This window comes from Sus scrofa, chromosome 1 (assembly GCF_000003025.6).
Source record: "Sus scrofa isolate TJ Tabasco breed Duroc chromosome 1, Sscrofa11.1, whole genome shotgun sequence".
NCBI classification, from domain to species: domain Eukaryota; kingdom Metazoa; phylum Chordata; class Mammalia; order Artiodactyla; family Suidae; genus Sus; species Sus scrofa.
The window spans coordinates 246879624-246901364 of record NC_010443.5 but is presented as its reverse complement, the minus strand read 5'-3'; the positions used below and the strand labels follow the sequence as shown (position 1 = coordinate 246901364).

The 21741-nt window shown below is 37.4% G+C and overlaps 1 protein-coding gene across 1 annotated transcript in view; it reads right to left on the bottom strand.

Moving 5' to 3' along the window:
* Positions 1–21741, bottom strand: part of FKTN (fukutin) — a 64264-nt gene that overhangs the window by 15286 nt on the left and 27237 nt on the right. The window contains 6 exon segments of the mRNA XM_013993732.2: positions 4291–4418; positions 6160–6293; positions 8569–8698; positions 16835–16878; positions 16881–16966; positions 17634–17911. Of these exon segments, the coding sequence (XP_013849186.2) occupies positions 4291–4418; positions 6160–6293; positions 8569–8698; positions 16835–16878; positions 16881–16966; positions 17634–17911 (800 nt within the window).

The window sequence follows — 21741 nt, the reverse complement described above, 5'->3', positions numbered from 1 at the left end:
CCTGTGTATAGATAAAAATATGAGCTCTGAAGTGATATCGTCCTAGGGCTGAGTCTTAGCTCTGCCCTAAGACTCATCCTTATCCATAAAGTGCGGGTGAAATAAATCTCCCTTATAAACTTGTGGTGAGGGTTAAATGAAATGACACATATAAGAGCTTGGCACAGTGCCTAGCATAGTAAACATTCAATAAAAGTTAATTTTTATTATTACCATTATTATTCCTTTCAACCATCTGGCCTCTATTTATATCAGTTGATTCAAATAGGAAGGAAAGAAGTAACCCAAAGAAATCTGGGCAGCATCTATAAGATCTATGAAGCTGTGGAATGAAAACTTTACATCTGGAGGCATGGTTAATATATTCATCACCTTTTATCACTGGTAACTGGAACTTGGAGAAGAAGAATAAATATTAAAAATTCAGACAAGGAGTTCCCGTCGTGGATCAGTGGTTAATGAATCCAACTAGGAACCATGAGGTTGTGGGTTCGATCCTTGGCCTTGCTCAGTGGGTTAAGGATCCGGCGTTGCCATGAGCTGTGGTGTATGTAGGTCGCAGACGCGGCTCAGATCTGGCATTGCTCTGGCTCTGGCGTAGGCTGGTGGCTACAGCTCTGATTAGACCCCCTAGCCAGGGAACCTCCATATGCCATGGGAGTAGCCCTAGAAAAGGCAAAAAGACAAAAAAAAAAAAAAATCCAGACAATATTTAAGAATGGAATTTAGATTTTAGGTGAAAGAATGGATTTAGACTAAGAGCTAAAGATGGAAGGAATATAAGACCAGGAAACAAAATGCTTGCCCAGAGAGTAATCCAAGTTACCACTGTAATCCAAGTGGTAATCCAAGTTACCACTGTATTGAGGATGCTATGCTTTATGCCAGTGCAACACAGTATTAATAACAGAAATACAATACTATGGTAATGACAGATGCAGCTGTAGCTAATACTTACATAGTACTTACTATGTGCCAGGAACCATTCTAAATACATTATATATATTAACTCACTTAACCTATTAACTGTTAGAAGAAAGCATTTAGGTTTAAGAATCCAAACAGGTCTGGAGTTAACTCCTGTGCCTGCCTGTCAGAAGACCTTGAGCAAGTTACTTCACCTCTCTGAACTTTAGTTTCCTCATAACTAACTGGGAGTCAGACTACCTAACCCAGAGGGATAATGTGATGATCTGAGATCATAAACATCAAGTACTTATCATAGGGTCTGATATCTAGCAGATACCTTGGTAGCTATAGCTTTATCACTGCTATCAATATTGTAATTATTATTAAATCTTACAAGCAAAAACATTATTCTGAAGGCACGCAGAGTAAAGTCTGGAAATGGGGAACTTTTTTCTTCCTTCCTGAGTTCCTCTTCAGCTCTTCAATTATCATTAAGATTTTTCTCACAATGAACTATACATGAATAAAAAGGAGAATATTACAGAAGTTCCTGGTGGCTCAGCAGGTTAAGGATCTTGGGTCGCCACTGCTGTGTCTTGGGTGGCTGTTGTGCCTTGGGTTCGATCCCTGACCTGGGAACTTCTGCATGCTGTGGGCATGGCCAAAAAAAGTAGATTATAAAGATAAAAAGATCCTTAGACTAGCTTTAAAGATTTTTTTTTTCTTCTAGGAATAGCAGTGGTGAAAATTCTACATTTCCTTCAAGTAAATAGTGCTGAAAAGAATGAAAATGGCATATGGTTGGGGGAATCTTCCAAAGAAACTACTCTACACAACCATCCCCTGTTCTTTTCTCTGCCTTTTAAGGTCACGGTAACATGCTAGAAAATCTGGGACTCACACCATCTGTCCAGGCAGTTCTCTCACTGCTCATTTCTCTCGTTAAATAATCAGAACACTTCACACTTCCCAAACACTGCTACCATAAAGAGCAGTTAAAGCAGAATGAAAGAAGCTTTCTCTAGCCAGAAATGTAGTGGTTAGAAATGCACAGTTCTTTTGAGGTTTGACATGGGATCATGTCAGTGAGAAGAAAGAAATCCAAGCCTGAGAAGAAAATTTAAGAGTAACAGCATTATAATACAAGTTCCAGAAATTTTCTTTCTTAGAACAAAGGTGACATTTTCATATGAGTTTTCTAAGAATAGATGTGGCAGTTTAATGCTGAGAAAATTATATAGGTTTCTGATCTGTAAATTTCTTATAAGACTAAGAAAAGGAATAGTTTACTATTACCACTACTACTGAGAGCACTAATAATAGCACCTAATAATTACGCAGTACTCAGGACAGCTTAGTTCTCTTCAAAATCCTTTTTGTGTATCAACACATTTTTTCTTAAAACCAATTTATGCAGCAATTTCTATTATTATTCCCATTTACACTTGAGGAAACTTAGTTACACAGAGGATAAATAACGTGTCCAAGGTAATACAGCTGGTAAAACAGAGCTGCAATTCAAAAGCAAGCAGACTGGCTCCTTGCCTGTAATTTCCATGCTATACAATATCACAGTTATTTTTTAAAAAAGCCTCTAAATTGTACATTAAATTTGGTATCTTTGTCATATTTTCAATAAACAAACTATAGCTAAATGTCAAAAACACTTGCCTCCCCATTCCCCTAGCCACACTGAGTGTCAACTGTATATTCATTAACTTACTTATAGTCAGAGCTTACTCAGCATGAAGGTGTTTGTTGTCATGAAGCAAAATACTTTTTTATAATTAATAAGTTTCAAGAACATGCTCTGGGATCAGTGTCAATTTGGGGATAGTTTATGACTTTGAGAAAAAGGTCTGGATTACTCTCAAACCTCCAGAACAAGTTTATCTTACACAGAGACTCCTTGCCTTTAAATAAAGATTCATAGACCCCAGTCTGAGTGTAGATTTCCCCTTTCTGTGCTAGAGAACATTCCCCACTGTGCCCAATGGCTCAAATTTACTCAGTGATAGAAGCGCCACTCTCAGCTAGTTGGTGAAGTAAATTGGTGAGGTAAATTTATGCTACTAGTAACATTGCCATAAGAATGACAATAAGGATAGTTATTACATAAGCAATCTCAGTATTAATAATATTAAATAATAATAACAACAGTAACCACCATATCCTGATAACAAGTGCTAAGCATTATGCTAAATGCCTCATACTATTAGTGTATTCAGGAGGCAGTGGGGAGTAATGATTAAAAGTCTGAACTCTAGAGAGAGGCTGCTTGTCTTACTCCCTCACTTTTCCACAATGATGTTGAACAAATGACAAATTCTCAGTGCCTCGCAGATTATCTCTGGTTGTTATGCGGACTAGATGTGTTGATATATGTAAAATGTTCAGAGTAGTGTCTGACACATAGTAGTACTACTCAAATTTAATGGCTGAGGATATTAATGTTCAGAAAAGCTAAAGGCCGCAATTAGTTAGGGTGAAGCTGACATTCCCTGAGTCTGCCTGACCCTAGAGCCCATGCCTTCTGGGTTCTTGTTCCCATTCATTCTGTCTCTCTCAGAACTGTGAACAGGCCAACTGTATGATAAAGGTACAAAATTATTATAATGTCATTCTGTCTTTTGTCATCAAGGAGTTTGACCATGGCAGCATTAAAATAAAAGTTCAAAATGCCAGCCTCACATATTGCAGTCCATCAATTTAGTCAGAATTGAGATAACTTCCCTCCTGCAATTTTCTATCTGAATCATGTGTCTCTATGATTGGCAGTGTCTTGCCTTTTTTGGTAACACATAAAATAATGGCTTTTCTTACGATGTCTATCACCTTACATTTGAGAAAACACGGTAGCTGTTAAGCCCAATGAGTCTTTAAGGATCAGCCCCCAATCTATGTTAAAGGCACATTCTAGAGCTTGCCCAGCAGCATTCATGACCTCAGCTCCAGCCGATCCCAATTTTTTCACTTAAACTTCACTTCAACCTTGGTTATCTCCTTCTTACCGACCCTTACCCATACCCACCAAATTAGCAAGCTTTAATAGCTCTAACAGCGTATCAGTTTTTTGGGCTCAGGCTCTGGGCTTGGTTTTTCTGCTCCTTATTTTGGCTTTCCCTTACTGATGACTCAAGGGCCTCCAATCATAATGACTCTTCAGACTGACAAACCCAGGCACACTTCCTCCTCATGGACTGTCCTTGTAGGTAGTCTTCACTTTTCAAGCATAACTGGGTTCTCGGTAAACTGAGAAAAGTATCAGCTAACAGTGGAGGCTCGACAGTCTTTTCTCCCCCCGTTTTCAGTTACTTCCTTATTTCTACCTTCTGCAGTTATTTCTGTAGCCCCTTTTGTAAGTACTTATCTGATTCGTACTTAAACTTTTTTCCTGTTTTGGCCTGAGTGCCTCCATTCCACATATGGTCAGTCTCTTCATAGAAGAAAAAAATGTCAAGTTTTACATCATCTTTTCCCTGGAAAGATAGTTCCAAGCTGTCTTCTACCTAGGGAGAAGATGAAAATCTTCACAGACTGAAACAAGGAAATACATTTTAAATTAAAAAAAAGGATCCTTACGTTTTATATAGAATGTAGGTTTTAAGACACTGTTTTTCCAGTTGGAGCATTTCTAAAATTGGGATGTATCAGTAGCACACCATCATTTGATGTCTTTCTTAAATGCATATAAAATAATGTTGCTCCTTAGAACTGATAACAATTCAGAGTAAAATGACTTGTAGTAGTTAAATGATCACTCAGCCTGGTCCTGAGCCCTTTTCTGACTAAAGAAGGAAAGGAATCAAAGAAAAATGATTCCCTTTAATAACCAAGTAAAACTGTCAGGAAGTAAGTCTTACCTCACATCCACAAATAAATACTTATGTAAATGTGGTACAGAAACTCATATATCATTACATTATATACATGAAAAAAAGAAGAGATAAAGTTAAAAGTACAAAGAATTTTGAAAGCACTGCCCTAAGAAACTTAGGCTACAAATAATTATGTTCCCACTGGAGTTGGTGCATCGGTCTGTTGCAGCACTAGTCACTTAAGAACTGTTTATGACTTTGTTTTTTTTGTTGTTGTTTGTTTGTCTTTTTGTCTTTTTTTTCAGGGCTGCACCCGCAGCATATGGAGATTCCCAGGCTAGATGTCTAATCGGAGCTGTTGCTGCCAGTCTACGCCACAGCCACAGCAACACCAGATCCGAGCTGCGTCTGCGACCTACACTACAGCTCACAGCAACACCAGATTTTTAACCCGCTGAGCGAGGCCAGCAACCTCATGGTTCCTAGTCGGATTCATCTCCACTGAGCCATGATGGGAACTCCTGTTTATGTATTTGTTTTCTCCCAGTTACACAGTGGACTCCTCAAGGGTAAGGACTGTACCTTATTCATCTCTGTGTCCCAGGTGCAGAGCATAGTGCCAGGCAGAGACTGAGTGCACAGGAGACATCTACTGAATGACTAGCCAACTATTGCTTTGACTTTGACCTCAGGAAGATACTTTATTACATTTTAAATAAACTGGAATGATTATGATAAAGGAAGTAATTTTTCCAGGAACAAAATATACTTCTACTTGCTTTCCAGGATAATACCTCCCTGGGAACAAGCAAATTAAGAGGAACGTGACTGCCAGGGATCATATGCGTAGGGTATAGGAATCAAATTGTCTAAAAGGAGACTTCATCTAGGACTCAGTGATCTATTCCTAGCTGACCTCTGAGAAAACTGCCATGGTTTAGGATGTGAGATAAACAAGAAATCCAAGTACTGTGTGAAATTATTCTATATTTCTAATATTTTGCAATCAATGGAATGTTTTGTGCTGATAATAATATGATGCCTAAGTGAACATAAAATTAAATGACTGATGAGAAATAGGGTAACTTTAGGTAGGGTAGGTGGGATTACTTATTATATTAATTGTATACTATATGTTATATTAATTAATAATTATGTTATATTGTTGCCTAGTAAAATGGCAATAAAGTCTGTTGCAAGAGTTCACGATGCTTCTCCCCTTCTCATGGTCAACAGAAAGCCAAATTTTCTAATTTTCCTTAAATAGTGCAGAAGTCACAAGTGGTAATATGCTTCTGCTGAACGCGTCCTGACCAATACTAAGTGATAAGATGCCACATGCAATGTTCTTAAACTTCACTCAGTTGCTTAATATAAACTTTACTTTTGAGACATGTTACAAATGAAGTAAAGCAGATTTTTTATTACTGACCTTCCCAAATTTGTGTTTGAGTGGGAGTCCCGCATCTTGAAAAGCTGAAATAATATCAGATTTGTAATCCTTTATAAAAATTCCCAGGTCAACATCTTTACTATAAGAAATAATGTTGCACTGCCGATACCACCCTAAAAAAATTTAAAAAAAGGAATGAGAAGACTTTTTTAAAAAGTTAAGTTTGGAAAAAATTAGTTATTATTAAAATAGTCTTTGTAACCACGCATTTTATTTTGAAGGATTAGACTTAGGGTGCTTCACTAAAATTAAAAAAAAAATTAAATCCCAAACTAAAATCTGTATTATAGGAACCACTTGCTGAAGACTCTTCTTTCATTCCTCCTTTCTTCATTTCTACTGGTCTAAGCACTCAGCAGACTCAAAAACTTTCATGATGTACTTTAATTTCTGAATAAACTATTGGCTTTAGTAACGTTAACTGGGCCATCCATTTAAAATAAAGTCAGGAGTTCCCGTCGTGGCGCAGTGGTTAAGGAATCTGACTAGAAACCATGAGGTTGCGGATTCGGTCCCTGCCCTTGCTCAGTGGGTTAACGATCCGGCATTGCCGTGAGCTGTGGTGTAGGTTGCAGACGTGGCTCGGATCCCACGTTGCTGTGGCTCTGGTGTAGGCGGGCGGCTACAGCTCAGATTAGACCCCTAGCCTGGGAACCTCCATATGACGTGGGAGCAGCCCAAGAAATAGCAAAAAGACAAAAATAAATAAATAAATAATAAAATAAAATAAAATCACTTCAAAGAAATGTTTAATCATAAATTTCTCATGAGGAAGCCTGCCTTTAAGATATGCTAAAAATATAATTTAATTCTTTCACTTAACCAACATCCCTTCCCTGAACAGTAATTTGTAGAACTTAACAGCTCTGAACAGCTCATGTTTGATGGGTCATAAAAAAGAAGAGCAGTATCAGCCTCAATTTTCAGCATACTGTCAAAGATATTTCTAGATATTTACTGTGTATTTACCTCTAAATTAAGTGCTATAGTACTATTCCAAAAAGACAAAATTTATACCTTAATATTACTAAGGGCTCTGGGTTTCCCTTATTATCCTTCTAATCTTCAAAGTACTCAAAAAATAAATAAATGTCTACAGTTATCTTTGGGAAATACTGTTTGAAATTCTAAATTTTAATTTCATTTTAACATAGATCTTTAGAAGCCTAGAATGGGGTCTCGAATCTAGTTCAAGAAAAATCTATAATCCACATCTATCAAAGAATCATAAACTACTACAAATGGAAGATTCCTTAAATATCATCTAGTCACACTTATTTTATAAATGCCCTTGAATTAAGATAACTGTGGGGCTAAGAATTCAAAACAAATCATGACAAATGAAGTATTTTTGATGACATTGCCTATAAGACAATCTTGCTTCAAAAAGTTAAACCTTAAAACATCTATCACGTAAGTGAGATGTGCAATTTGGAGGGGGGAGGCTTCTCCAGCTATAAGCTCCTTGACAGGAAGAATCATGTAAACTATCCACAAAGGCTAATGAATAGGATAACCATATTATCCCAGTTTACACCTGGTGTACCAACATAATTACTAATGGCACACCTTTCACTCTCAAAAACGTCTCTTGAATTGGACAATAAATTATTCAGTAACCCTATAAAAGCAGAAGCAGAATTAATTTTTGTGCAAATACTGTTATAATTAAGAAAGAAAAATACAGTTATAATCAACTACAGTTATAAACAAGTGGGAATAAAAACAAAAAATTTAAGATTCTAAGTAATTCTAAATTTCAAAGAACTCTGGTCTAACGCACAGTGGAAAGAGATCTGTAAATCTTTCTTGTATTCTAACAGCAACCTGCTAAAGACTCTAGGAAAGTCTACACTTCCCCATTTCAGAATGAACAGAATATGGTAAGACAGTGCTGTCCAATCATTGATACCATCATGACCTGGATTTGTGGAAGACCTTATGACATTCCCTTCATTCTTCCTCTCATTAGAAACTTTTGGTGCAATGCAAGTTGTTTGTATTATGTGTAAGTAAAGAAAGACAATGCAGTTTTGTTTCTTGTTTCTTTTAAGGCAATGACAACTTCTGGGATAGAAATAATAAAAAGTAAATCTATAAAGATTACCTGAGAATCACATGTAATCTACATATTCTGATACAAATTTTATACATATTACTTATAATTTTAGGAAGCATGACATGGCCTTCCTAATTCTGTTTTATGTTTCTGAAGTTATTTCTTCAAAAAAAAAAATCAATAAATCCTTACTCCATGCACTATATTTATTCTGTCTGAAAATATAACACTTCAAATACCACTGACATTTTGTCATCTCAAGAAGTTATCCCTAAAGCCAAAAATGATGAAATATCAAAAAGACAAATGTAAAGCAACAAGAATTTTACCTAGACAAGTTCCACTGCTTAGCCAGAACCGTACTCCCAATTTCCTTAATGTTTTGGCTGCTAGTTGCAATAATTCTTTTGCACTCTTCCGAAAGGCCATAGCTTCCACAGTGTTATCATCAAGGTACTGCTACAGATATAATAAACAGTCAGCTATTATAGCCATTTCTGGGTTGCCAGAAAAATTTCTGTGACATCCAAATTAAACATGAAGATCAACCCCATATTATATATTCTTCTACTATAAAAAACAAATTTCAGAATTCCATGTTAGTCACACATTAAAATAAGACTTGCAAGAATAGATTCAAGGAGAGAGAGGTTAAAGGAGGAGGAGTATGGGAGTTCCCTGGTGGTCTAGTGGTTAGAACTTGGCACTTCACCACTGTGGCCTGGGTGCAATCCCTGTTCTGGGAACAAAATCAACTAAGATTTTGCATAGCACAGCCAAAAATAAATAAATGAAAACTTCAAAAAAAATTTTTTTAAAGAGTTTGGACTATAATCAGAATTCCCAAAGGATGAGATTTACACCTTTATCAACTGCCTCCTCCACATCACCACTGAGCAGATTGGGCTGTTTAGGAGGAAAGAAGGCTAACTGAGAGCACTACAAGCCTATCTGAAGCACAATGCATTTCAGTGACGTTTTCATCATTCACTGGTATGACTAATCTTTGAGACAGAATAGTAGAGAAGAAAGAATGTGGGATTTTGAATCAGACTGTGTTCAAATCTAACCCCACTTCATTTTTTAGCTATGACTCTGACCACAGCACTTCAGAAGAATACAAGCTCTATGAGTCAAGTGTCTTCATTTTGTTTATCACTCTATCTCCAGTGTCTAAAACAGTGCCTGAATGGATGAACGACTGAAAGAACAAACCTCTCTAAAATGTAATTTTCTCATCAATAATTAAAGGATAATAATTATACTTTGCAGGACTGCCATGAAGATTTAATGATAATGGATGACAGAAAAATGTCTCACAAATTTTGAAATTCTACACAAATACTATTGTCATTACTTACAGTCTTTTTGCTTTTCTGATTTTCTTCATGTTTAGGGTGTTGTGGAAATAAAGAGAGCACTATAAAACTTCATTGATGCTTTACTGCCAATGGGACAAAATCTAAACTTCCTGGCATGGCAGACAAGGGCATTTGTGTTCAGGTCCAAACTGTTGGTACAGCCTCATCTCCCCCCTCCTCATATTACACTCCCCAAATACACCACAACTTTTCAAGCCTCTGTGCCCTTATAACATGCGTCCTTTGTCTGAAGTGTCCTTGACTAACAAAATCTTTCAGGTCTCAGTTCCACCATCTGAAAAACAATCCCTGATTTTCCCAGAAATTTCTATGTATTTATTCTCCCAGCACTCCTCTTTATCTCAACATTTAAAGAGTAAGAAATTATGGTTGGCTCCAGGGGTTCCCGTCGTGGCTCAGTGGTTAACAAATCCAACTAGGAACCATGAGGTTGCGGGTTCAATCCCTGGCCTCGCTCATTGGGTTAAGGATCCGGCATTGCTGTGAGCTGTGGTGTAGGTTGCAGATGAGGCTTGGATCCCAAGTTGCTGTGGCTCTGGTGTAGGTCAGTGACTACAGCTCTGATTCGACCCCTAGCCTGGGAACCTCCATATGCCGCAGGAGCGGCCCAAGAAATGGCAAAAAGACAAAAAAATAATAATAATAAAAAAATAAAGAGTAAGAAATTATGGTTGGTACGTGATATAGACAAACAGATGAAATCATCTGTTCAATAAGCCCACAACAGTTAACCACCTATATATACCTTTATTATAACTCTTATATTTAACTCTTTTGTTGTTGTTGTTGTTCTGGAACAAAAGATCAAAGCCTTTTTTTCCCTTTTCTTTAACAGTGACACTGTGGCATATGGAAGTTCCCAGCTAGGAGCTGAATCAGAGCTGCAACTGCAGGCCTGCACCACAGCCATGGCCACCCCGCATCCAAGTTGCAACGGTGACCTCTGCTGCAGCTTGCATCAACACTGGAACCTTAACCCACTGTGTGAGACCAGGGATCAAACCTGCATCCTCAGAGACAGTGTTGGTTTCTCAACCTGCTGGGCCACAACAGGAACTCCAGCCTTTTATAAAAAATTGAATTGTAACTGATGTACAATATTATATTAGTTTCAGGTATACAACAGTGATTCAATATTTTCATACTTTACAAAATATTACCATAACTCTTGTCTGTCACCATTTGGATATTTCAATATTACATTCTTCCCTATTCTGTACATTGCATCCCCAATGATTTATTCATCTTACAGCTAGAAGTTTATATTTCTTAATCCCTTCAGGTGGATTTGCCCATCCTCCTTATCATATTTAATTCTAATTGTTGATTCTATTTATATTTTCCTCCACTAGGATATAAAGATGTTTCATGAGAGCAGGTACTGAATCTCTCTGTCATGGTATGTACAAATTTTAAATGGTGCCTGAGAGTTCCTTTGGTGGCAAAGTGGGTTAAGGATCCGGTGTTGTCACTGCTGTTGCTCATGTCACAGCTGTGGCACAGGTTTGATCCCTGGCCCTGCCAGAATTTCTGCATGCCACGGATACAGCCAAAAAAAAAAAAAAAAAAAAAAAAAACCCAAAGCAAACACACAAAAAACAACAGTTTCTGGCATAAAATATGTGAGCAACACTTATCAATAAATGGGTAAATGAATAAATGATTGACTAAGCCCCTCCCATGTCCACAATATCCTAAAACATCCTGGCATTCTTCTACAATACAGCAGGAGGAAACATAGTTCCCAGAAGGACCATGTATCTCAAGCAAAAAGTATCCCTAGGAAAGAAGAGATTCCTGAAGATGTTACACTCTCCAGAATATATAATGTATAAGAAATCCCTTCAACAGGAAAATATCCTCCGAACCACAACTTATCTTAGAACATATGACTAGAATGAGAGATGCATGGAATGAAAAATCCCTGTTGTAGAGGGAAAAGTCTGGAGCTAGGAGTTTGGAGACCCAGAACTTATATCTTGGAACCCTGGTTTTCTTATCAGTTGATGGTAAATCCTTGCCTATTTCACAGAGTAACTAAAAGGATCATATATCAGAAATGAAAATCTTGTATTCTACAAAAACATTACTCTGATAGTTATGTCCGAGGCTGCCCCTGCATGTACATACTCCCACCTCTGACATACCTTTAACGTGACACTCCTAAAAATTTCATTTCAATTCTAAGTACAATTTAAAGTATAAACATATATGTATCTATACACCTTATATATATATCTATTATGGACTTTAAAAACTATAGTTATATATATTTTTTTCATTTAAAAATTTCTCATCTAGGAGTTCCCCAGTGGTCTAGCAGTTAAGAACTTGGCTTGTTACTGCTGTAGCATGGGTTCAATCCCTGGCCCAGGAGGTACCATGGACGCAGCCAAAAAATAAAAATAAAAATGTCTCTCATGCCTCTAAAAAAAGACTAAATCCTAATTTAAATATCACGTCCATTTGATCTTTCCTGTTCAGGCAAACTTTCCCCAAAATGTAGGTTGAAAATAATAAAGTGATAATAAGTGCTCATTCATTTCAGAGATGAGAAAACTAAGGCTCAGAAATTTGTCCCAGGTCTTAGAGGAACTTAGCAGAAGAAAGAGGATATGAATATAGTTTTCTAGATGTTCCTGGGCCAGGTGTTCAGGTATTTCCACATTCCCCTCTAGTTTTTCACTGAAACTCAACATACTGGAGCTCATCAATTATTTTTTGATGGCTACTGATGAAACAAAATTTAGGATAATGTGTATTACCCTAGTTCTAAACTTCCTGACAGATTAAGCAAGTAGTTAAAGTAAATAGAGTCAGTCAGGAGGGCACTTCCCCTCTGTTCTCCTCGGATCCTGTATCCTCTAAACCAGAGCCATTATGTGAGAAAGAGCAAGAAAACGTTCAGTGGGGGCCTAGCATGGGTATTGGAGCCTAAGCAGGTGATGAGAGCGTCCACATGGAGGGATGTCCAGCGTGGAAAGCCAGGGCCTGAGCAGGCTAAGAAGTGTGTCTGTATGTGGGAGTGGCCCAGTGGGGGAGAGCAATACCCAAGCAGGATGGGGGCAGCATCCATAAAGGAGAAGTCAGCAGAAATGATGGGAGACTAACAAATAAGTAAATATATCAAGGGTAATCAGGATCAGTTTTCTCACTGTTTGAGAAGGAAGTCACATACATGGAAGTGAACCCTATGATGTTTAACTGAAATATAAATTAATTACACTGAAGATATCAATATGGATTCATGGATCTTGATAGATAGATAGGAAATAAATACACACACACATACACACTCTATTCCTGTCACTGAGAGGGTCTGCAGGCAGCAAAACCCAAATAGCAATGAGCACACCTGGAATCCAGGTTTGGCTTCTAAAAAGAAGAATTTGGAGAAAGAGCTGATTCCAAGGTTGTAGCAGGAAAATTACAAGATGGACCTAGAATATTCTGAGCTAAAAAGCAAGGAAGTACTCAAAAGATGATGGAGACATGTCAAAATGACACAGAAGCCATGTGAAGGGGTTCCCATTGGCAAATATGGAACAGTTTGAGGATTAAAATAAATTGTGAAAATAGTGAATTCTAAGTCATTGAAGAAAACAGGAAACCATGAGTTCATACTGATGTACAAATAACAGGATAAACCAAAATCATGCAGTAACTTACAGGATGAAATAAGAAGAGTAGAATGTCACTTTTGTGTTATTCCTACTAAAGGTGTATAACCTTAAGAACCATACAAAACCTAATGAGGGAATACTGACAAAATATCAGGCTTGTAATCTTCAGAAATATCAAAGTCATAAAAGTTATAAAAGGATTGTGAAACTGTTCCAGATGGAGGGAAACTAGAAGGAGACAGAAAAACTAAATACAATGTGATTCCGAACTGAATTATTTTATTATTATAAAGGTTATTAGTGGGGTAATTAGCAAAACTTGAATGGGGATTAAATAGTAATAATATTTATAATAAATTTCCTGATTTCTGTATTTAGACATGTAGGAGTGCTTCTTGTTTTTAAGAAACACTAAATCATTTGAGGTTCTGGGGCATATGTCAACAACTTACTCCCAAATGGAGAAAAAAATTACATGTATTGTACTTGTTAACTTTTCTGAAAGTCTGAAATGTTCCAAAAAATATTAAAAAAAAGAAAGTTAGGAGGCTGCTTTATGAGATCTAGTAAATTAGTTCATTGCTTGTTTTATACCAGCCATTGAATTTACGACTGTTTGTCGCCATCAAGTGTTCAAAGTTATATATGTTCGCTTTAATTTGAAAACCAACCCTCTTGGTTCTAACATAAGAAATAATGAGGAATGAAACATTTATGAAAATAAGGATAAAAAAGGTCATCAATCCCATTAGGTACTCTATATCAGTAATCATGATATATTAGCAGAAATGAAAAACAAATTAGTGATCACGAATCCGTCTTACTGCAAGCAAAGGATACAAATAATACAATAAAGAATGAATATAGGAGTTCCCATCATGGCTCAGTGGTTAACGAATCCAAGTAGGAACCATGGGGTTGTTGGTTCAATCCCTGGCCTTGCTCAGTGGGGTTAAGGATCCAGCGTTGCCTTGAGCTGTGGTATAGGTCGCAGATGTGGCTCAGATCTGGCATTGCTCTGGCTCTGGCAAAGGCCAGCGGCTACAGCTCCGATTCGACCCCTAGCCTGGGAACCTTCATATGCCGTGGGAGCAGCCCTAAAAAGACAAAAAAAAAAAAAAAAAAAAAAAAAAGAGAAAGAATATAAAGTTCTATTTGATCCTGTTATGACCATAAAGACTCTGGACAGCTTTAAAACCTTGCTATGTGGTGGTACTTTATTTTGTTTTTTGGCCACATATGGAAGTTCCAGGACCAGGGATCAAATCCGACCCACAGCTGTCACAGAGATAACACTGGATCCTTAATCTGCTGTGCCACAGTGGGAACTACTGTGATGGTAATTTAAACACCAAAAGTATGAGGCTATAATAATCTGATAAGCCCTCTGAGTATATGACATCCATGTTGTTTATTTAAACACTTACTGAATGCTTGTCCTTAAAATTTCAAAAGCAAAAGTGAAAATATGTAATTTAAAAATATGATCAGGAGTTCCCTTCATGGCTCAGCAGTTAATGAATCTGACTAGGATCCATGAGGATGAGGGTTCGATCCCTGGCCTTGCTCAGTGGGTTAGGATCCAGTATTGCCGCAAGTTGTGGTGTATGTCATAGACGTGGCTAGGATCCCATGTTGCTGTGGCTGTGACGTAGGCTGGCAGCTATAGCTCCTATTCAGCCCTTAGCCTGGGAACTTCCATATGTTGCAGGTGTGGCCCTAAAAGAAAAAAAAATAATAAAAAATAAAAATGATTAAAAATTATGCTCATGATTTCTCAATATTTTGAAACATTTTACATTTAACACTGCCTCCCCAAGAAGATCAACAAATGAGACTGGGCAAATACTTGCTAGATAACAGAGTAGCCCTCAGAAGTGTTCTGAGAAAAATCATTTGATTTGGGTGAGCATCTCATTATCCATGCATTTTCCGATCATTATGTTTCCTTTTTGCCAGGTACTAGGCTAGATATTGGGGCTAGAGAGGTAAGTAAAATAAGACGCCTGCCATCAGGAAAATCACATAATCTATAGGGCAACAAGTCAGACATTCACATTAACTGTGATAATTGCTAAGACAGAGGTAGCAACCAGAACAAATTCTCTTAAGGCAGGAAGAGTGAATGATCAATTCAAGCACAGACTGTATCTCTTCTGCTTCCTGCTACTCTGTAGTGGGCATATGATAGGCAGCACTCATCTACTAGTGCTGGCCCAGCCACACATGCAGTTTTCTAGCCTTTCACCCATAGGGCTGACTGTCACACAACTACAGATTTAAGGGAACATAGCTAGGAAGGCCTACCTGGGCTATCAGGTCTAGGTCCTAGGTGTCAATACAGCCCACCAGAAGAAAACTTGCATTTGTGGCCGTTAGACATTTGGCCAGGAATGACTGGTACTTCAGGAGATCCCCGGTGGCTCATCGAGTTAAGGATCCAGCAATGCCACCACAGCAGCTCGGATCGCTGCTATGGCATGGGTTCGATCCCTCACCTGGGAATTTCTGAACGCCATGGTTGTAGCCAAAAAAAAAAAAAAAAAAAGTAGTTCATATTTCATTTTTTCATTCCGCTTGTATCCTTGTGCATACAGCTTTCTTGGAAGGGAACTCCAGAAAATAAAGGGGAAGTGGAAAAATTAGGGTATCAAAGCTCCACTGTAAATCTATTTTCACTGTATCTCTGTTTCATGTCATCTCTTAAAGATGAACTTTCATGTCCTTTAAAATCATCTTTATATCCCCAGGGTCAGAAGAGTTCCTAGGAAGCCAGCTTTTAATAAATGTTTATTGAATTGAAAGCTAGAACAGCAGAATAAAGTAAAGATCAAAAGCACTTGGTCTTTGTGTAGCATTTATCTTCAAAAACCTTCGTAAACACAAAAAAATCATATGTACAATCAACCTTTCAAGAAAAACTATGCTTTCCATGAAATCTTTTCTAAATCCACAAGGTCCATCTTTGACATGGCTTCATCCTGCTTGGAGTGCTTCAAGAACAGAATGCACGGTCTTTATGAAGTTTATGGGCTATCCTCATGGAAGCAGAAATAGAACAAGGTCTCCATCAATAGCAAACCATTCACTAGGGAAGAAATCGTTTCCTTCCTTCCTTCCTTCCTTCCTCCCTTCTTTCCTTCTTTCTTTCTTTCTTTCTTTCCATATTTCTTTCTGCTGAACTTGTGGCATATGGAAGTTCCCAGGCTAGGGGTTAAATTGGAGCTGCAGCTGTAGGCCACAGCCACACCCATGTCAGATCTAAGCCACGTCTGCAACCTTTGCTGCAGCTCACAGCAATGCCAGATCCTTAATCCACTGAGCGAGGCCAGGGATCGAACCTGCGTCCTTATGGATCCTAGTCGGGTTCGTTACCACTGAACCACAAAGGGAACTCCCAAGAAATTGTTTCTTAAGGTTAATGTTTAATTGACTTAGAAAAAAATTAAAACAATCTAGAAGAAAATAGACAAATCAGAAAAGATGTTTTCTTACCTATTTTCTATTAAGTCCCTTCATTCTCCCTCCCCAGAAATATTAAAAACAAACACACTTCAATTTAAATAGTATAGTATTTGGTTATCTCTAACCTGAAAGAATGCTCGAGCTTCTTTATACCTACACTCAATAAACTAGAGTGTGGTACTTCTTCTAGAAAGTGCATTGGATTTTTTGGAATAAGAACTTCTAATCCATCAACAGTAATCTGTTGTAACTCTGGCCTGAAAACAAAAGTTAAAATTTATTATAAGGACTTAACCCAGAATACTGTCAGCTTCTTCAAAATATACAACATAAGAAAAACAGCTAAACATCAAGCACATTTCCTTCGATTACTTTAGATACCATTTTTTAGGATCTACTCTCTTAGTAAATGTCAAATATACAAGTGTTAACTATAGTCATCATAATGTATACATTATATCCTCAGAACTTCTCTTTTAATAATTGGACGTTTGTATCTTCTGGCCAATTTTCAATACATACCTGTGAATATACTTTAGCCTGCATTTGAACTCTTCATAATCATAAAAGATGTATTCTTTTATGCCTCATTTCTATCACTCAACATGGCAAGATTCATCACTGTTGTTACACAGAGCACAAGTTCTGAGTTCCTTTGTTTCTCTGCCCTATGATTTTTCAGTGTGTGAATATACAACATTTTGTTTGGGGCATTAAGAACAATGTTGCTATAAACATTCTGAATACATATTTCCCAAGGCCCATGTGCATGAGTTTCCTCCTATTGCCTGTTGAATGTTTATATTTCAAAACTGATTTATTTTAGATTTAATTATTAAATATAAAAAAAGTTAAAAAAAAAAAAAAGAGTAAGAATTCACCACTGGACAATGTAGGTTTCAACCCTCTTGAACCTTAATTTACCTGTCAAAAGCTCCAGGATAACGCCCAAACTGTAACTTTCGAAAAGGAACAAACTTCTTGTCAATGTGTCCTTTGAGCCGTAGATGGCCATGCCAGAGGTAGTTGCCACTCCTCTCATAAAAGACCACCAAGTGGATGGCATGACTGGCCAATTTGCAGATGTAGTGCAGGGGGATTTCAGTTCCAGAAAGTGAGTCTATCCCATCTAGCCGGGGGTCTTTGCTCTCAATCTTTAGACACTGAAATCCCATATTTTCAGCTATCCGAAACCAGCCTTCCTAAAACCAAAGAAACATTGAGCTTGAATATTTAAAACCAAATGCTGGGAGCAAAACTAAAGTGATTCTTATGCCAAATTAAGTCATATATTTTTGCGCTAATCTGTTCTTTGCCCTAAGATTTGAAAATGAGTATAGGGAGAAGAGTAGGGAAGTTCTGAAAAGAGAAACCACACAGTATGGAAGACATGTTCAGAGACTCTCTTCATGACAATGAATACTAATTTTTTCCCTTGGAATTAGAATTCTCACTCATTGTAGTATCTTCTGGTTAGTATCTACAAAGTAAACATTAATGTAAGGATAGGACTTAAAAAATGAAACTTGTGGAGTTCCTAACATGGCACAGCGGAAACGAATCCAACTAGGAACCATGAGGGTGCGGGTTCGATCCCTGGCCTCGATTAGTGGGTTAGGATAGGGCATTGCCATGAGCTGTTATGTAGGTCACAGACATGGCTCAGATCTGGCATTGCTGTGCCTATGGTGTAGGCCAGCAGCTGTAGCTCCGATTGGACCCCTAGCCTGGGGTGAGGGCCGAGAGTGAGGGCCTAAAAAGAAAAAAAAAAAAAAAAATGAAACGGTAATTCTCAATTTAACTATTGACCTTCAGAAGTGGCTTCAAAAAAGCAGTGTTTTTATCTTTTAGTTGTATCCCAACACCTTAAACAGCTACTAAAATGGAAGCCCAAGTGCAAATCATTAGAAAATATATTGGGTAAATCAACCATAATAAAAAAAAAATTTTTTTTAAAGGAAAATGGGTGTTCTCATCGTGGCACAGTGGAAACGAATCTGACTGGGAACTAAGAGGTTGTGGGTTCAATCCCTGGCCTCGATCACTGGGTTAAGGATCTGGCATTGCTGTGAGCTGTGTGTAGGTCACATGCGGCTCGGATGCCATGTTGCTGTGACTGGCGTAGGCCGGCAGCAACAGCTCCAATTAGACCCCTAGCCTGTGAACCTCCATATGCCATAGGTCCGGCCCTCAAAAGACAAAAGACCAAAAAAAAGGAAAATGGACTGAAATATATTTCAAAACAAAGTGTACTTTCCAACATCATTAGTTACAGTACAAATCTCACGTAAAATGATTAATCTATGTGGTAGATTTTTAATCCTAATCTCTCAACAACCAGTGTTAAAGGTAATTAAACAATACTAATTATTCAGAATTCCTTACATTTGCATAGAAATATACAGTTTCCAAGGAACTTTTATAAACATTATTGCACTTACATACGACATCTCTCCTATGGGTAGGTAGCACAGACACTATAGATAAAGAAACAGACTCACAAGAAGTCTAAAGAAACAAAGTTAATAAGAGGCAAAGCCACTGCCAGCTTTGGTCTTATTCAACCAAATACAAGGTTTGGTCTTATTCAACCAAATACAAGGTTCTTTCCACTCTACTATACAACTCTCTAGTCTACACTTATGTAATTCGCACAAAACTCATTTACATTCATTATCTCATCTCATGTGCACAGAAACTATGTGAGCTCCACAAGGAAAACGTTATGCCTAATCTATAATTAAGGAAAATAAAGTTCTAAGGAGCAATGCCAGACATTAAAGTTATTAAAGGATGGAACTGCATCTGAAAGTCTGTCTTATGAGCCATAGAATTCACAAACATTTTTCTTTTTTCTTTTTTTTATAATTTTTTTTTTAATTTTCCCACTGTACAGCAAGGGGGTCAGGTTATCCTTACATGTATACATTACATTTTTCCGCCACCATTTCTTCTGCTGCAACATGAGTATCTAGACAAAGTTCTCCATGCTATTCAGTAGGATCTCCTTGTAACTCTATTCTAAGTTGTGTCTGATAAGCCCAAGCTCCTGATCCCTCCCACTCCCTCCCCCTCCCATCAGGCAGCCACAAGTCTCTTCTCCAAGTCCATGATTTTCTTTTCTGAGGAGATGTTCATTTGTGCTGGATATTAGATTCTAGTTATAAGTGATAACATATGGTATTTGTCTTTTTCTTTCTGGCTCATTTCACTCAGGATGAGATTCTCTAGTTCCATCCATGTTGCTGCAAATGGCATTATGTCATTCTTTTTTTATGGCTGAGTAGTATTCCATTGTGTATATATACCACATCTTTTTTCAAGAATACTTTATTCACATCACTTACTGTCTTTGTGTATTGTCATCATAATTAGCTGTATCCTCTTTTATGCTCTCATAACACACAAAAACCTTTACCATAGTACTGACTGTACATTTTTTTTTGTTTGTTTTTTACTGTTTATACTCCATTAATAGACTGCAAATTCCTCAACCATAGGAATCAACAGAGTGGCTAGTACCCAGCAGGTGCTTAATAGATACCTGTTGTTGTTGCTGTTTATATTGTTAAATGAGAGAAAGTGGTCATTCTAGTAGAGAACGCTAACTGCTACGTACTAATAACAACTCTTCTCCTTTCTGGATAGAGCTAAGTTGTGTTTTGGTCAAAGGAATGTGGACGGAAGAATCAGATACCATTCCCAGGCCTGACCTTGCAATATCTCATAAGCTCTTCCCTGCTTTCCCTCTTGCACCTGCATGTAGAGAGGCAAAAAAAAAAAAACTCCCAGATGAGAAAGCCACACAAATGAAATGGCCTGCATCCCTAAGTTACTGCTTAAGGGAAAGTCATCCAGGAATATCCTTGACCAAGAATACCCATACTGGATTCCGTTCAAAGACAATTACTCCTTTTTTTTTTTTTTTTGCATTAAGTTAATGAGATTTTAGGGTTGTTTTTAAGTACCAACTAATGTAACTTACCCTGGCTAATACAATTTCACTTTGACTCTTCTTATACTAGATTTATCAACTCTAGGATTGCTCTTTTTCATAAACCTAGGAGGTGGAAAGTACTGACTGAGGGTAAGAGTGGCTGGTTCAAAGAAGGAATCTACTGTACAAGATGAAAGAAAATTCTTAGAAGTGGTTTTCTCATTTTATGGTAATGGCATTAAGAAAAATCACATGTAAATTAAGTAGTACTTACGTCTGGTGAACTAACTAATTCGGTTTAGGGAGGACTATCCAAGGGCTCTCTATGATGTCAAATGTATAAAATGATACATTTGTGTGCTTATTCTGGGTACTGCTGACTTTTTGCTTCTTCCACTGGCAATTGGAAGGCATAGGTTTTGCCAGCTGTGGCATATTTTCTTTCTTCTAAAGTACTGGTTCTCAAGCCAAGTGGTACTATATCAGAGAGACATTTTAGAAATTCATGGAGAATATTTTTGGTTACCATCATGTTTGAGGACCCAACTAGTATTTAGAGGACTAGGTCAGGGACGCTAGACCTTCTACAAGCCAAAATATAAAGATCTATCCTGTGTCCTGCATAATTTTAAATGTTCTTTCAGATAATCACATGGTGAAAAACCTAATTATAATTATGTGAGCCTCTATTTCCCAGGAATACAACTGCCATGTTAAAAGACAGACAATTTTACTTTTCTGTTGTTGGAAACTTGTTTAGTGTTTTGGAAAGTACATTACTAACAGCACTTTCATTCATAATAGAGTCTATATTTGAAGCTATCACATTCAACAATCCTACTGACAGTTAAGTGTCAGCATCTGAATTACCTCATTACATCTTCCAGTGTAGTCATGCCTGGGCATTTACACAATGAAGTATACATTTCCTTTATTTCTACTTTATATTATAGTTGCAGGATTACACTGAATTGGGAGATTATGTATGTAGGTAAATTATAATTTCTATAAACTTCATTTGGCAAAAATAAAGGAACACCAAAATACTCATTAAAAAGGTTTATAAGCCTTATAGGCTTTTTCTATGAGGAACTC